The sequence below is a fragment of the Tribolium castaneum genome, chromosome 8, assembly GCF_031307605.1.
Source record: "Tribolium castaneum strain GA2 chromosome 8, icTriCast1.1, whole genome shotgun sequence".
NCBI lineage: Eukaryota > Metazoa > Arthropoda > Insecta > Coleoptera > Tenebrionidae > Tribolium > Tribolium castaneum.
Genome location: NC_087401.1, coordinates 17,135,379 through 17,148,418, shown reverse-complemented (window position 1 = coordinate 17,148,418; position 13,040 = coordinate 17,135,379). Strand labels below are relative to the sequence as shown.

Here is a 13,040-nt window from a genome sequence, read left to right as displayed (position 1 = left end):
TAATTAAAATTACAGGTTACTGTAACTGTATGTTTGAAACTTATATGACGGTCTAAACTACAAATTTGGGGACTTTCTGCTTAAAATTTCAAACTAAGCTTTTTTTACATTTGTTTGTATTTTCGATTAGGAGTTTTAGGCCTTCTGTTAAATGGCAAAAACGTTTTAAATTAATTCGTTTGAAAAAAAAAAAAAAGAAAAAAGTTGGTCGTACCAGGATTCGAACCTATGACCCTTAAGTTTGAATTACTTCGATAAATGTATTTCTGGTTGCTTATCGTCTTTTAAACAGACCTTTTATAATTAATTACTAGCTATATTTAAAGTTTAGTGCCTTAATTTTTTTTACATAAAATGTTTTAACGAGTTTTTTTGTGTTTGTTTTTTATTTATACTTTTTTTGACAAAAGGTTTTTAACTGGAAATGTTTTGATTGACTGGTTTTTGACTAACATTAAAAAAACAAAGCAAATTTTCGAAATTTTGATCTCATATTGCATTGTTTTATCTTTTTTTACAAATATTTCTACAAAATCAAGAGTAAATCAGTCATTTCTAGAACAAAATATTTTACTCTTGTGACTTTTTTACAAATTTTTTTGCGAAAAATTGTAAATAGATTTAATAAACCATTTTCTATACGCAATATTCAGACAAAAAAATAACATTTTTTTGAAAAAAGTTGCTTAGTTTGGCTACTCTCTACTAGATGTCGCCCCAATTTTTCGCGTCCATTTTAATGGGTCAACAAACACCAGCAGGGCCGGAAGCAACAATTGACATTTAAACCATGTGGCAACATTTTCATTTTCAAGAAGAAATTGTGTTTTAGTCCAAGAGATGCGAATAATTGTTGAAATTCTCGGAATTAATTACAAGTTATGCAAGGCGATTGCATTCTTGTCGTTTATTAAACCGGCGACATTCTTTACGAGTTATTATATTAAATAATGATTGTGTAACGGCTGCATTCTTGCTTTAAAGGGCAGTACTCGACCGTGAACGGCCCTGAAGTCTGCGTTTCAGTCATAATTTCAATGCATAGCTATTGTTAATCGCAAGCGATTTCATCTCGAATTAACATTTTAATTGATTCGCTTTTTTATTCTTTAAATTGATTTCAAACCGGTCAAAGGTGCCCACTTTCACAAATAATTGGCATTACTTCGTTATTCAATGAATGGGTAATAAAGAATTAGAAAAAAAATTGGGCTCAACCGGGATTTGAACCCGGGACCTCTCGCACCCAAAGCGAGAATCATACCCCTAGACCATTGAGCCTCATTACTTTTCCAACCTCTCTGTCAGTATTTATACTACAAAGTAGCCTAGATTGTAAACCCGTTAAATCGATTTTCGCGCGTCTTATCAGGTTATAAAAACGAAAGGTCAAAGGATTCTCATGAACTGAGCTAAACTTTCACACTCGCAGTTCAGCCGAGTCGAAGAAAGTCACTTGAAGTTTTATCAAGTGACCCTTGACACGCAAACTGTCAAAAAATGTCAAAGCTATATTGATTCAACTTTTTATTTATTTAATTAATACAAATTTATTGTTTCGAAATAAAATTAACAATACTTTTATTTTATTTTATTTACGTAACTATGTAAAATGTTCCGAGAAGTTAACTGGTATCAAAGACAAAACTCTAAAAAAAACATAAAATTTTGCTAAAATTGGCATGATAAATAAAATATAACAAAAAACTTTGATGAAATTGAGCTTTTCTCACATTTTATATACACGTCTTTATAAGAAAAGTAAAAAAAATAAAAGAAATATATACTTAAAGACGTTCTTCAGGCACTTTTTTACAGTAAATCTAAATTTGTCGTCATATTTTCCAAGGCGTTCTTGATGTCAGAGCTACAACACTCAACTTTGTTTTTTATATTTTTGAAGAGTATTTTATTCCTGATTACAACATAACTTGATTGAATCTTATATGCTGATCAAAATGGAGAATAAAGCATTTTTGCGAAGAGTGCTTTGGAAAAGCGCCAACAATTTTGTCTTTAAACAGACTAGATTTTGAAGGTTTAATTAAATTTGGATGCGTCATTATATTTGCCTGTGACTGTACCTTCTGTTTCTTGACCCCCAATTTTTACAAATAAACAATAAATATTTATTTGATTAATTGTGTGTTTATTTATTTATCAAAATGCGTAAAAGTGAGTTATCACGACCGCATTTAGATATCCTTATCAGAAAAATGATAACAGGTGGAAAATGTTTTTATCCCAAAACCAAACAAACATATTATTGCAAAAGAATTGTCCCTGAAATTTGGTATAAATTGGCAAAACTTTGCCACAAATTTTCAGTTTAAATTGTAAAAAATGGATCCAGAAAACAAGCCAAAAACCAACGAAAAACTTGACTCAACTCTCAAAAAATTCCTCTCGGCTCAACCTTTCGACTCAGACGACATCACCGAATCCGCCAAACAAATCTTCCAAGAATTGAACCAAAACTACGACCACTTCAAACTAGTGACAATCTCCGACGATTTGGACGAAATTCTCCCAAAAAAACGCGACCCCAAAACCCCAATTTACGCAATTTTGGAAAAATTGAAACAACGATGGGTCGTTTTGTGCCTTTGGGGGGACAAAGCCTACTACAAGGACTCATCAGGCGAAAAAATTCCCCATCGAATTGAAAAAAAATTCGACACTTTGACAATTTTCGAAAATTTTGACCAAGACCACGACGCTGACGCGGTAGAGAATTACGGGCCTTTCAGTCTTCGGAATTTACAAATTTTGCTAAAGTTGGGCCAAGAAATCGGCGAAAAATTCCCAAGCCAAAAATTTTGCCAATTGGCTGATGTTGACGAAGAGAAAGTCAATATAATTGTCAAAAATGGGCAAGAATTTGCTCAAAAAAATGATTTTAAAAACGCCCTACGACAGTTTATTGAGACACTACCGCTAGATTTGGGGGCACGTATGCTAAAGTACAAGCAAATCCTTGAGGAAGAGCTGGATAAGGACGAAACTTTGGTTGACCACGAGCGGATCAAGTTGGCTCGTCTGGAGTACCTAACCGACGAAAATGTCACTAAATTGCAAGAAAATTACAAAGTCAATGATTCAAGTGTTGAAATCGAAGTCGTCAAACAATTTCCGGAGGAAATGGACAAGTTGGGCCAAATTTTTGCAACTCTTGACCACATCACTGATCAGAAACTGCGTGAAAACGCATTAGAACAGCTCGCGATTTTGCTAAATTTAGACGCCAACAAGCTCAAGTCATTTTATGCGTCCAAAGGCCCGAAAACGCCACTCAAAAAACCGCAACTAACCCTTGACGATATCAGCAAAATTGTCGACAATTTGCCAAAACTTGACAAAACGACCAAGGACGCGGAAACCACCCCCTTTGACCAACTTTTGGATCAAGTGACCCTTGGCCAAGACCTGACCCCTTCATCCCCCGCCCAGTTCACCCCCAACAAGAGTCAACTCGAACAAAACTACTACCAGGTCAAGGAAAAATACCAACTTTGGCGAGGTAGCACTTTACACGACATTAACACTTGGGCTAGGAGTCAAAAGGGCAAACCTGGCAATTTTTGCGAAATTGTGGCGGTTTGTGACCGCGTTTTCGCCCTTTTGACAGGTGGGCACCGCCTACGTGATACCCAGATTTTGGCCGTTTTGCTCTTCAATGACGTTGAAAAACGCGGTCGCCTGTGCCAGGTCCAAACAGGTGAAGGCAAAACAACAATAGTGTCAATTCTGGCAGTTGTGGGGGCCTTGCAGGGCCACTTGATTGACGTGGTCACCACTAGTCCAGTGTTGGCAAGTGATGGTGTTGACAAAAATCGGGATTTTTACGCCGTTTTTGGGCTCACGGTTGGCACCACTGACACGCCGGGTGGCTACACTGCCGATGTGCTGTACGGGAGTATTGCCAGTTTCCAGTTTGATTATTTGAGGGAAAGTTTTGAGGGGTTAAATGTTCGAAATGATCGGCGGTTTGGTCTAGTTATCTTGGACGAGGTTGATAGTCTTTTGGTTGACAATGGCGGACATATTGCCAAAATTGCAACCCCGTACCCGGGAATGGAGAGTCTAAGGTACGTTTTTATCAAAATTTGGGCTGAGTTGGCCAAGGCTGAGGAACGTTTTATTGAGGAAAACCAGTCAAAACTAGAGTCAATTGTGACAAATGACAGTGCGGAGCAATTGTTTGACGAGTTTTGGGCGCAAGACGAACGCCAAGTCATTCGGGACCTAATCAAGAGTGCCATGCCGGCAACCAGCCCACTAATCCCCCAGCACTTGTCACACTATGTTGCGCGCAATTTGGACGATTGGATCGAGAGTGCCTTGGTCGCCAAGTACGATTGTCACGAGTTGGAACAATATCGCATCGTCAACGGTGTTGTGACTCCTGTTGACAACCTAAACACCGGCGTGACCTTGACTAATACAGTGTGGTCCAAAGGACTCCAACAGTTCCTCCAATTGAAGCACAATCTTCATCTGACCTGTTCTACCCTAAGTAGCATCTTTATTTCCAACTTTGGTTACATCCAGAAGTATGCCAAAATTTTTGGGGTCACTGGAACCTTGGGCTCCACCACCGAGCAAGACCTGCTATCCCACGTCTATAATGTCACTTTTGCCAAAATACCAACCCACAAACCCAAAAGCTTCACCGAAGAACCGCCAATTGTCACAAAAGACAATAGTTGGGATTTGGAAGTAACGTCCGAAATCATGCGAAAAATTGACGAAAAGCGGGCCGTTTTGGTGATTTTTGCCACCGAACGTGACCTTAACACCGTTGGACGTAACCTTGAAATCATCCGCCACGATGACTTCGAAATCCGCTACATTCGGCACGAAGGTGAAGTCAAGGACGCCAGCCTAGTAGTAAAGGCCTCTAGCGTTGTCTTGGCTACGAACCTCGCGGGGCGTGGCTGCGACTTCAAAACGGACCAATCGGTGGAGGAGAGGGGCGGTTTGCACGTCATTGTGGCCTTCCTACCGGCCAATCAGCGTGTGGAAGACCAGGCCTTCGGGCGGACGTCACGCAACGGAAATAGGGGAAGTGGGCAATTGATCGTGCGCGAGAGTGAGGCGAGTGGTGGGGGTTTGAAACAAACACGTGATCTACAAGAGAGGGGGCGACTAAAACACGTTCGTGACGTTTTAATCAAAGAAATCGTCTTCAAGGAGGACTTGATCGGGCGTTTTGCTGACTTGTACCTGAAACTGAAACGTGCCAAAGTGCTGGAAGGGGAGTTTTGCTACTTTTTGCAGGATTTGAAGGAGTTTTGGGCCTTTTGGTTGGATTCCCGCAACTTCCACATGATCACACAAAGTGTGGACGAAGTTTTTGGCGAGTTTTTGGGCGAAGCTGAGTATATTATTAAGGGAGAAGTTAAACATAATCCCTTTTATTCCATCGCATTGGCTGACCATTACTTAGAAAACAATAAAAAAGCTAAGGCTAGAAGTGAGTTGCTCAAGGTGGTGTCAAGTGGTGCCAACCATACGGAATTGTTGGCTGGGGCCCACTTGAAAATGTTCGAACTGGCGATAGCTAGTGGGAACCAGACGTGGCACAAGATCAGGAAGGCGTTGGCTAAGGTTTTGTTTATTGACGTTCAGAAGAACACACTGTATAAGAAAAACGCCTTAAAACAGTTGGGGCACGCTAACGCGGCCATAACTACCGAGATTGATTTTATCGAAAGTTGGCTACAAAGTCCTGATTTTGAGCGAATCCTTCCAAAGGATAATTTTCTAAAACAAGTGAATTCAAGGTTGTATTGTTTGAAAATTCAGAAAGGGAATATTGAGGAGTTGGTGAAACAGATCGAAGAGGCTGGGGACGACGGGGTTGATTTTGGGGGGAAGGCGCAATCGACGGTTGGGAATTATCGAAAGATGGACAAAAGTTCTAAAGAAATCGTAGGTAAGGAGCGAAAATGTGAAAAAACTATTAAATTGTGTACTAGTGTATTTTTTGTTGTCAGATGAGTTAAAAAAATATAAACAAATTTAAAAAAATCCGACTTTTTGCTAGTGATTTCAATGACATTTTTGGACTAAGCGACGAACCTCAATATTACAAACTGGTTTAATTAATTTTGTAAATGCTTAAAAATTATGACTTTTTATTAAAAACAATTGGCAGCTACAACAAAATTTATAAATGTGTTTTTTTTCTGGTGATTTGAACGTCTATTTCTGCAAAAGCGACGAAGAAATTTCTGTTTTTTTTTCTTAGTTTTGATTTATTTAACCTTAAAGTGACCTATTTTGTTGTTTTGTTGTAGTTAAAAAAAATTAACTAGATTTTATTACTAGTGATTTTAACGATTTTTGATAAACAGGCGACGAACCTCAACATTTAAACACGTGCTTTGGTTTAATAAATTTTTGAAAAACTTGAAAATTATAATTTTTGCTTAGAGTCATTTTATATTTAAAGCACAGTTTAAAAATTTTTTGAAAAACTCAGTGATGGAAGGTAATGTAGTCAATGGCTGGTGATTTCAATGCCGATTTTTGCTGAAGTGACAAAGAAATTTGCTTTTTTTTTTTAGTTTTGATTTATTCAACCTTAAAGTGACCTATTTTGTTGTTTTGTAGTAAAAAAAAATTTAACTAGATTTTATTACTACTAATTTTGACGATTTTTGATAAACAGGCGACGAACCTTAACATTTAATACGTGCTTTGGCTTAATTAATTACTAAAAAACTTGAAAATCATAATTTTTTGTTTAAAATTATTTTATATTTAAAGCACAGCTCAGAAAATTCCTGATAAACTTAATTAATTAAGGTAATGTAGTCAAGGGCTGGTGACTTCAATGCCGATTTTTGCTGAAGTGACAATAAATTTTCGATTTTTTTCATTTTTAAAATTTAAAATGACCGATTTTAACTCAAAAAATCTTAAAAACATCAACTTTTCTTTGGTGATTTCAATGCTAAAGCAAGAAAATCAAAATTTTTCACTTTTAATTTTTAATTAATTTTAATCACTTAGGTGAGACAGAGTTGAGTGAACTCCAAGCCGTTGGTATCGACGCTCTTTACACCCTTCGAACTGTCAAAGACGTCCCTGATTACGTCATCCATGCGGCTCAAGGTCAAATCGGTGCAGGAATTGCAGCTTTGGCCGCAGGACTTTTTTTCCCGCCCATTTTTCCAATCATGAGCCCACTTGGTGTAACCCTAATTTCCGAAGGGATAATAGACATTGTTTTCGCCCTTTTCGAGGACAATCCCGAGTTCAAGGACTTTATGAAGGGCAAAGCGGTGTCATACGGCATTGCCTTGGTTACTTTCGGCCTCAGCGCCATCGCCCAATCAATCAAAATCATAACCAAAGCTTTGAGCTTTTTCCGAAAGTTGGCAACTTTCCTACGCAAAAGCTCCTACTTGAAGGGCTTAAGTGCCAAGTTGGCCAAAGTTGTGGACAAGTTAGCGAACAAAATGGAGCGCCTACTAGATGTCGCCAAATTTAACAAACTGACAAGGAGTCAACAACTAAGCCAACTGAAAGAGTTGCAAAAAAGCGGCAAAGCTTTCGACCATTTGGGCGGTTTATCCAAGTTACAGAGTTTGGAAAAGTTGCAAAAACTGGGCAAATTGAAGGAACTGACCCGCAGCCAACTCCTGGTGCAGTTCGCCAAAGAGGTGGCGTGGAAAACGGCAGAAGAAGGCGGCAAACGTTTATTGGAAAAATTTGTTATTAAACCGTTTCTGGGCCGACTTTACGGCGACGTGATCGAAAAAATCAAGGCGTTTCTGGTCAAAAGTCTGAAACAATCGATTCAAGACAACGCCAACTTGCGCGAAAAACTCCGAACGACTGATAAAAAACAAATTGACGAAACTTTGGAGCGCTTTATTAAAGAAGACGTCGTTATTGAAAAATTGCGTGACTATCTTTTTGACAGTTTGGGAAAATTCAAAAGTACAAAGTTTCACGTTTTGATCCACGGAGTCAAGATGGCCGTGAATGTGGGCAAGATGGTTCACATCTGTACGAAATTTGCGGCAAATCTTGAAAAACAACTGAAAGGTGGGGACGCTGACAACAACGTTGATAAGATAATTGATAAAATTTGCACAAAGTTGGTCGATGAGGTCTTGACGATTTGTTGGGACGTCCTGAAGGATAATGTCAAATTTGTATGGAAACATAAGGACGTTTTTGCAAGTAAACCGACTGATCTTGTCCTGAAACCGGCTGAAAAAACTGGAAATTCCTGGAAAGTTTTTGGGCTTGAACCAGGAGCGTCTCTTGATGAGGTTAAGACGCATTACAGGAAGATGGCGTTGGTTTTGCACCCCGATAAGAATTTGAACGATCCGACGGCCACTGAAAAGTTTCAGGAGTTTCAGAATGCTTACGAAGACATTCTGAAGACATTTTGATTTGTGGGAAAATAGTTTTTTTTGGTGATTTCAACAAGCGACGAACCCTGTAATTTACGTAATCAATAAAGTGTTCAAGTCAGTTAAAAATTGTATTTTTAATGCTGAAAAATTAATAAATGCGACTTCTGGCTAGTGATTTTAACAATTTTTGCATTACCAATTTTTTTACCTTAAACCTGAATTTTATTAAATATAATAAATGGCAAAATTTTTACGCAAAACGCTAAAAATCGGAGATTTTTAACTTTTGGTCAGTGATTTCATCGGAAATTAAGAAACAGGCGACGAACCTAAAGTCGATCTTTCTGTGGGTAATATCTAAAATTTTTCTAACTGGTGATTTTAACATCTATTTTAGCATAAGCGACGAACGTATTTCAGGTTTTTTTTTCAGTTTTGACAAAAATTAGGTGTAAAAACCTCACTTAAATAAAGTATTTTTAATTTTTGGTTAGTGATTTTAACACAGACTTGGCAACAAGCGACAAACCCAAACAAAGGCAATTTTTTTTTCAGTAGGTAGTTAATTTTTAGTGAATACTTTAGCACTTTTACAAAAAAAATGAGCTTATAGAAGTAAAAAACATACAATATCTATCGTTTTAATGAAAGTGACTGTCTGAAAGGTGCTCACAATTAAGTTTGACTTTCAATAGTTAATAAGAAAAGTTCGATTTTTTCTATTCACATCTAATAAAATAGATACACAATGCAGTTTCACACAACAACAACGTTAAGTCAATAGTTTTATTAGCGGGAAAAGCTTGAGATTGGCAGAGTTTTGAGGTTAACTCGAGTGTAAATATTTAGTGGGTAAATTTGTACGTTATTTTATCACGTATACGTAGCGTAAACAGATAACGTAACCGTTTTTCTTAAAAAATAATTTTATGGAGTGTGTTCGTCGCTTGTTGTTTAGATCGCATTGAAATCTCCAACCAAATAATTAATTCTGAGAACTATTTATCACATTTTTTACATTTGTTTGATTTATCAAGTAGTTTAAAAGACTAAAAAATATTTTGTTGATTAGCACCGCTTTAATTGCGCTTTTCTTTTAATTTTAAATTTTATATTTTATTACAGAAAATTTTGTTTAAGATTAATTGATTTTTGTTGCATTATAAATTTGGGTTCGTCGCTTGTCGCCTGGTTGAAATCACCAGCATATTATTTTCATTTTCCGCATTGAAATACAATCATCTCGGGAAATATCAGTTGATTGTAATCAGATTACAATTCCACTTGAGCTAAATTACAAGTTTAGTTGTTTCGAATTTACCTCAATCATCGAAGCATCAACTTTCTTCTCCGCAAGAAAGTAGTTCCAAAAAAGAAGGCATTGCCGAAAAAATCGCTCATCTAGACATTCGGTGGCCTACATCCAGCGGCGTACGAATTTCGGGGGCATTTCACGCTGAATTAAACCGGCAATCAAGTGTGCGACGTTTTCAGGGAAATGCATAGAAAGTTGGCTTGTTTGACATGGCCATTTTCAGGCGTGCATCTGCAATTGTGAAATTGTGACGCAATTTCTTACTCAACAGGAGAATTATTTTATGCGTTTAGAGAGTTGCGAAATTTTAGACTGGGAATATAGTGAGCTGTGAGGTGAATAGTAATTTGGGCGTTTCCTGCATTTACCACTTTTTACAGCAAATTGCGAAACGCGCATTCAAAACGCTCAGATTCGGTCATTTTCAGTATTTGGACGGTGATTTCAACACAAATTTGGCGACAGGCGACGAACCCACACAAATCAAGTGGCACAAGTCACATAATTAAATTTTTAGTGGAAACTTTAACGGAATTTTTACAATAAGCGACAAACCCAACAATTTTTTTCTAATTATTATTAAAAACAATATCGCGTATTTTTAATTTTTGGTCAGTGATTTCAACTGAAATGTGCCAGCAAGCGACGAACCTACACATTTCGACATTTTTTTAATTTTATTGGGATGAAATAATTTGAATATTTGATTGTCTGTGGAGACTTTAACGCGATTTTGTCATTAGGCGACGAACCCAGCAAATGGCAAAATATGTTTGATTTCCGGCAGCATTCTAGATCAAAGTCAGGTAAACACAACATCCTTGAAATTTCTCTCTTTCTAGTCTCAAAAATGGCCACATCCTGTAATTTATGCAAAGAAACTGAAAACAATCAACAATTTAGCACTTTCTCCGCCCTCTTGCCACTTTCTTTGATTGATAATTTTTCCATAAATTGTGCACTTATCTATATGCGGGCTGTTGTAGTAATCGGAATAGTTAGAGAGATCACGTGGGATGAATGATTGTAATTATCAGACATGCAGAGAGAATGTGGTTGGCTTTTGATCTGCAGTCGGAGCCTCGAGGAAAGGAAATTACGGCGACTAGTTTACAGATGCATTTCTCCATACTTACAAAATATTTCTTCTTTCGTTCGGTTTTCGCATCATGTCCGTCATATACTGGGTGTTAAATTGTAAATAAGGAAATAATAAGCATACTTTATGCTTTATTACGCGTCGTAAATCTCGGTATGGAAGCTGTCTTTAACGCATTTATGGCCGGACGCTTGCAACTCGCTCTGAGGCGGTTAAATCACCGTTGAAATCACCACCAAAAACTCTATTTTTTAGTGGGTTTGTCGCCTATTGTCAAATTTCTGTTAAAGGTTCCATCAAAGGCGCAATTTTTGTCGTTCTTAGTGTTGTTTTTTCGTTTAATTATGTTTTGGGTTCGTCGCCTGACGCCAAACTCGTTGAAATCACCACCAAAAACTATATTTTTAGTGATAGGTTCGTCGCCTATTGATGAATTTCAGTTGAAGTTTCCAACAAAAGCGCGATTTTTGTAGTTTTCAGTGTCGTTTTTAGCTTAATTTCGTTTTAAATGCGACAATGGGTTCGTCGCTTACTCTCAATTGCGATTGAAATCTCCGTCAAACTTTGCCGTTTAGCGTGTAATTGTTCTTTTTCTCATAATTTTGCGTCACGCACGCAATTATAAGAGCGGTAATTAATAAAGTAAGCATTTCTCGTAATTACACTCAATTGAAACAATGACAATGAGAAACGAAGAGTTGCATTGTCTGAAGACGCGCTTAGAGAAACCTTGAGAAATGGCCAAGTTCAAACCAGACCTAGATTTGTCCTAAGATTTTTCAGAATTGAAGAGAAAAAGTTTGCGTGATTATTTTAAAGTGATGAGGAATTTAAAATTCGCGATAACTTGATCGTTTTTCACTTTCACTCGGTTTTAATATCGTGTGAAAGCGTTTTTTCGAAAAAATGCGAATTTGTAATGAGATATGGGGAGGTTAAGTAGGCTGTGACATGTGATTCAAAACGCAATGATAGATTTTCTATTGTATTTATTTGCAAAAATTTATTTTTATTAACAGTTTAAAAGTTTCTAATTACTTTAATTAATTAAATTAAAAAGTGATTTCAATGACAAGCGACGAACATTTTACTATATAAAACGATTGTATACTTAATTAATTGTTTAAAAACATAAAATTTTTATTAATTTGTCTTAAAGCTTATCCAAAAATCTTAAAAAATTAATAAAAACGACTTTTTGCTAGTGATTTCCATGACATTTTAAAACTAAGCGACGAACCTTAACATTTCAGATCGTGTTTGCAATTAATTAAATTTTCTGAAGCTGAAAAATTACATTTCTTTATTTAAGAACAGTTGACAGACAAGTTATTGCTAAAAAATTCTAAAAAGTCGATAAATGCAATTTTTAACTGGAGATTTCAACAAACAAATTTCAATTTTTTTGTTAGTTTTAGCTTTTTTCAACTCAAACTAATTGCTTGTCTTATTGTGCGCTTAAATGTATTGACTACAATTATTAATGAAAGTCTTACTAGAGATTTAAATGATCTTTGAAAAACAAGCGACGAACCTTAACATTTCAAGCCTAGTTTTGGCTTAATTATTTAGAGAAAAACATAAAATTATTATTTTTTCTTTAGAAATAATTTACATTTAAGACATATTTTAAAAAATTACTAAAAAATTTAATAAATGCGCTTTTAGCTGGTGATTTCATTGCCGATTTTCAGTGACTTTTTAACCTTAAAATGACAGATTTCGTCATTGTGAGACCAAATATATTGATTATAATTTATTAGCAAAACACTTGCTAGTGATTTCACCGACCTTTGAAAAACAAGCGACGAACCTTAACATTTTAAACCTCGTTTAGACTTAATTCATTATTTAAGATCTTAAAATTTACTATTTTTCGTTAAAGAACAACTCGAAGTTACAACACAGCTGAAAAATTCCAGAAAAAATTGATAAACCTGACTTTTAGCGGGTGATTTCAATGATGATTTTTCCAACTTAATTTATTTTTATTTTTAGTTTTGTGATTTAAATTTATTATTTAGTGATTTCAACGACCCTTGAAGAACAAGCGACGAACCCTAACAATTTAAGCCGTGTTAAACAATTTAATTATTTTTCAAAATTCTTAAATTATTTTCTTTAAAATTTAGACTTGAAGCCCAACTGAAAAATTCTTGAAAAAAGCAACAAATCCAATTTTTGTATGGTGATTTCAACGCTAAGCGACGAACCCATTCCAGCAATTCCATCGTTTTTAACCTTA

The 13,040-nt window shown here is 36.1% G+C and overlaps 1 protein-coding gene and 1 non-coding gene across 2 annotated transcripts; one reads left to right on the top strand and one right to left on the bottom strand.

Moving 5' to 3' along the window:
* Positions 1-1,209: 1,209 nt before the first annotated feature.
* On the bottom strand, positions 1,210-1,281 carry TRNAP-UGG (transfer RNA proline (anticodon UGG)). The gene has a single exon. It is a non-coding gene; the product is annotated as a tRNA-Pro (tRNA).
* A 1,051-nt stretch (positions 1,282-2,332) lies between these two features.
* On the top strand, positions 2,333-8,565 carry LOC103313326 (uncharacterized). The gene is made up of 2 exons (XM_015980711.2): positions 2,333-5,938; positions 7,021-8,565. The coding sequence occupies exons 1-2, from the start codon at positions 2,344-2,346 to the stop codon at positions 8,415-8,417; spliced, it is 4,992 nt and encodes a 1,663-aa protein (XP_015836197.1). The 5' UTR covers positions 2,333-2,343; the 3' UTR covers positions 8,418-8,565.
* The last annotated feature ends 4,475 nt before the right edge of the window (positions 8,566-13,040 follow it).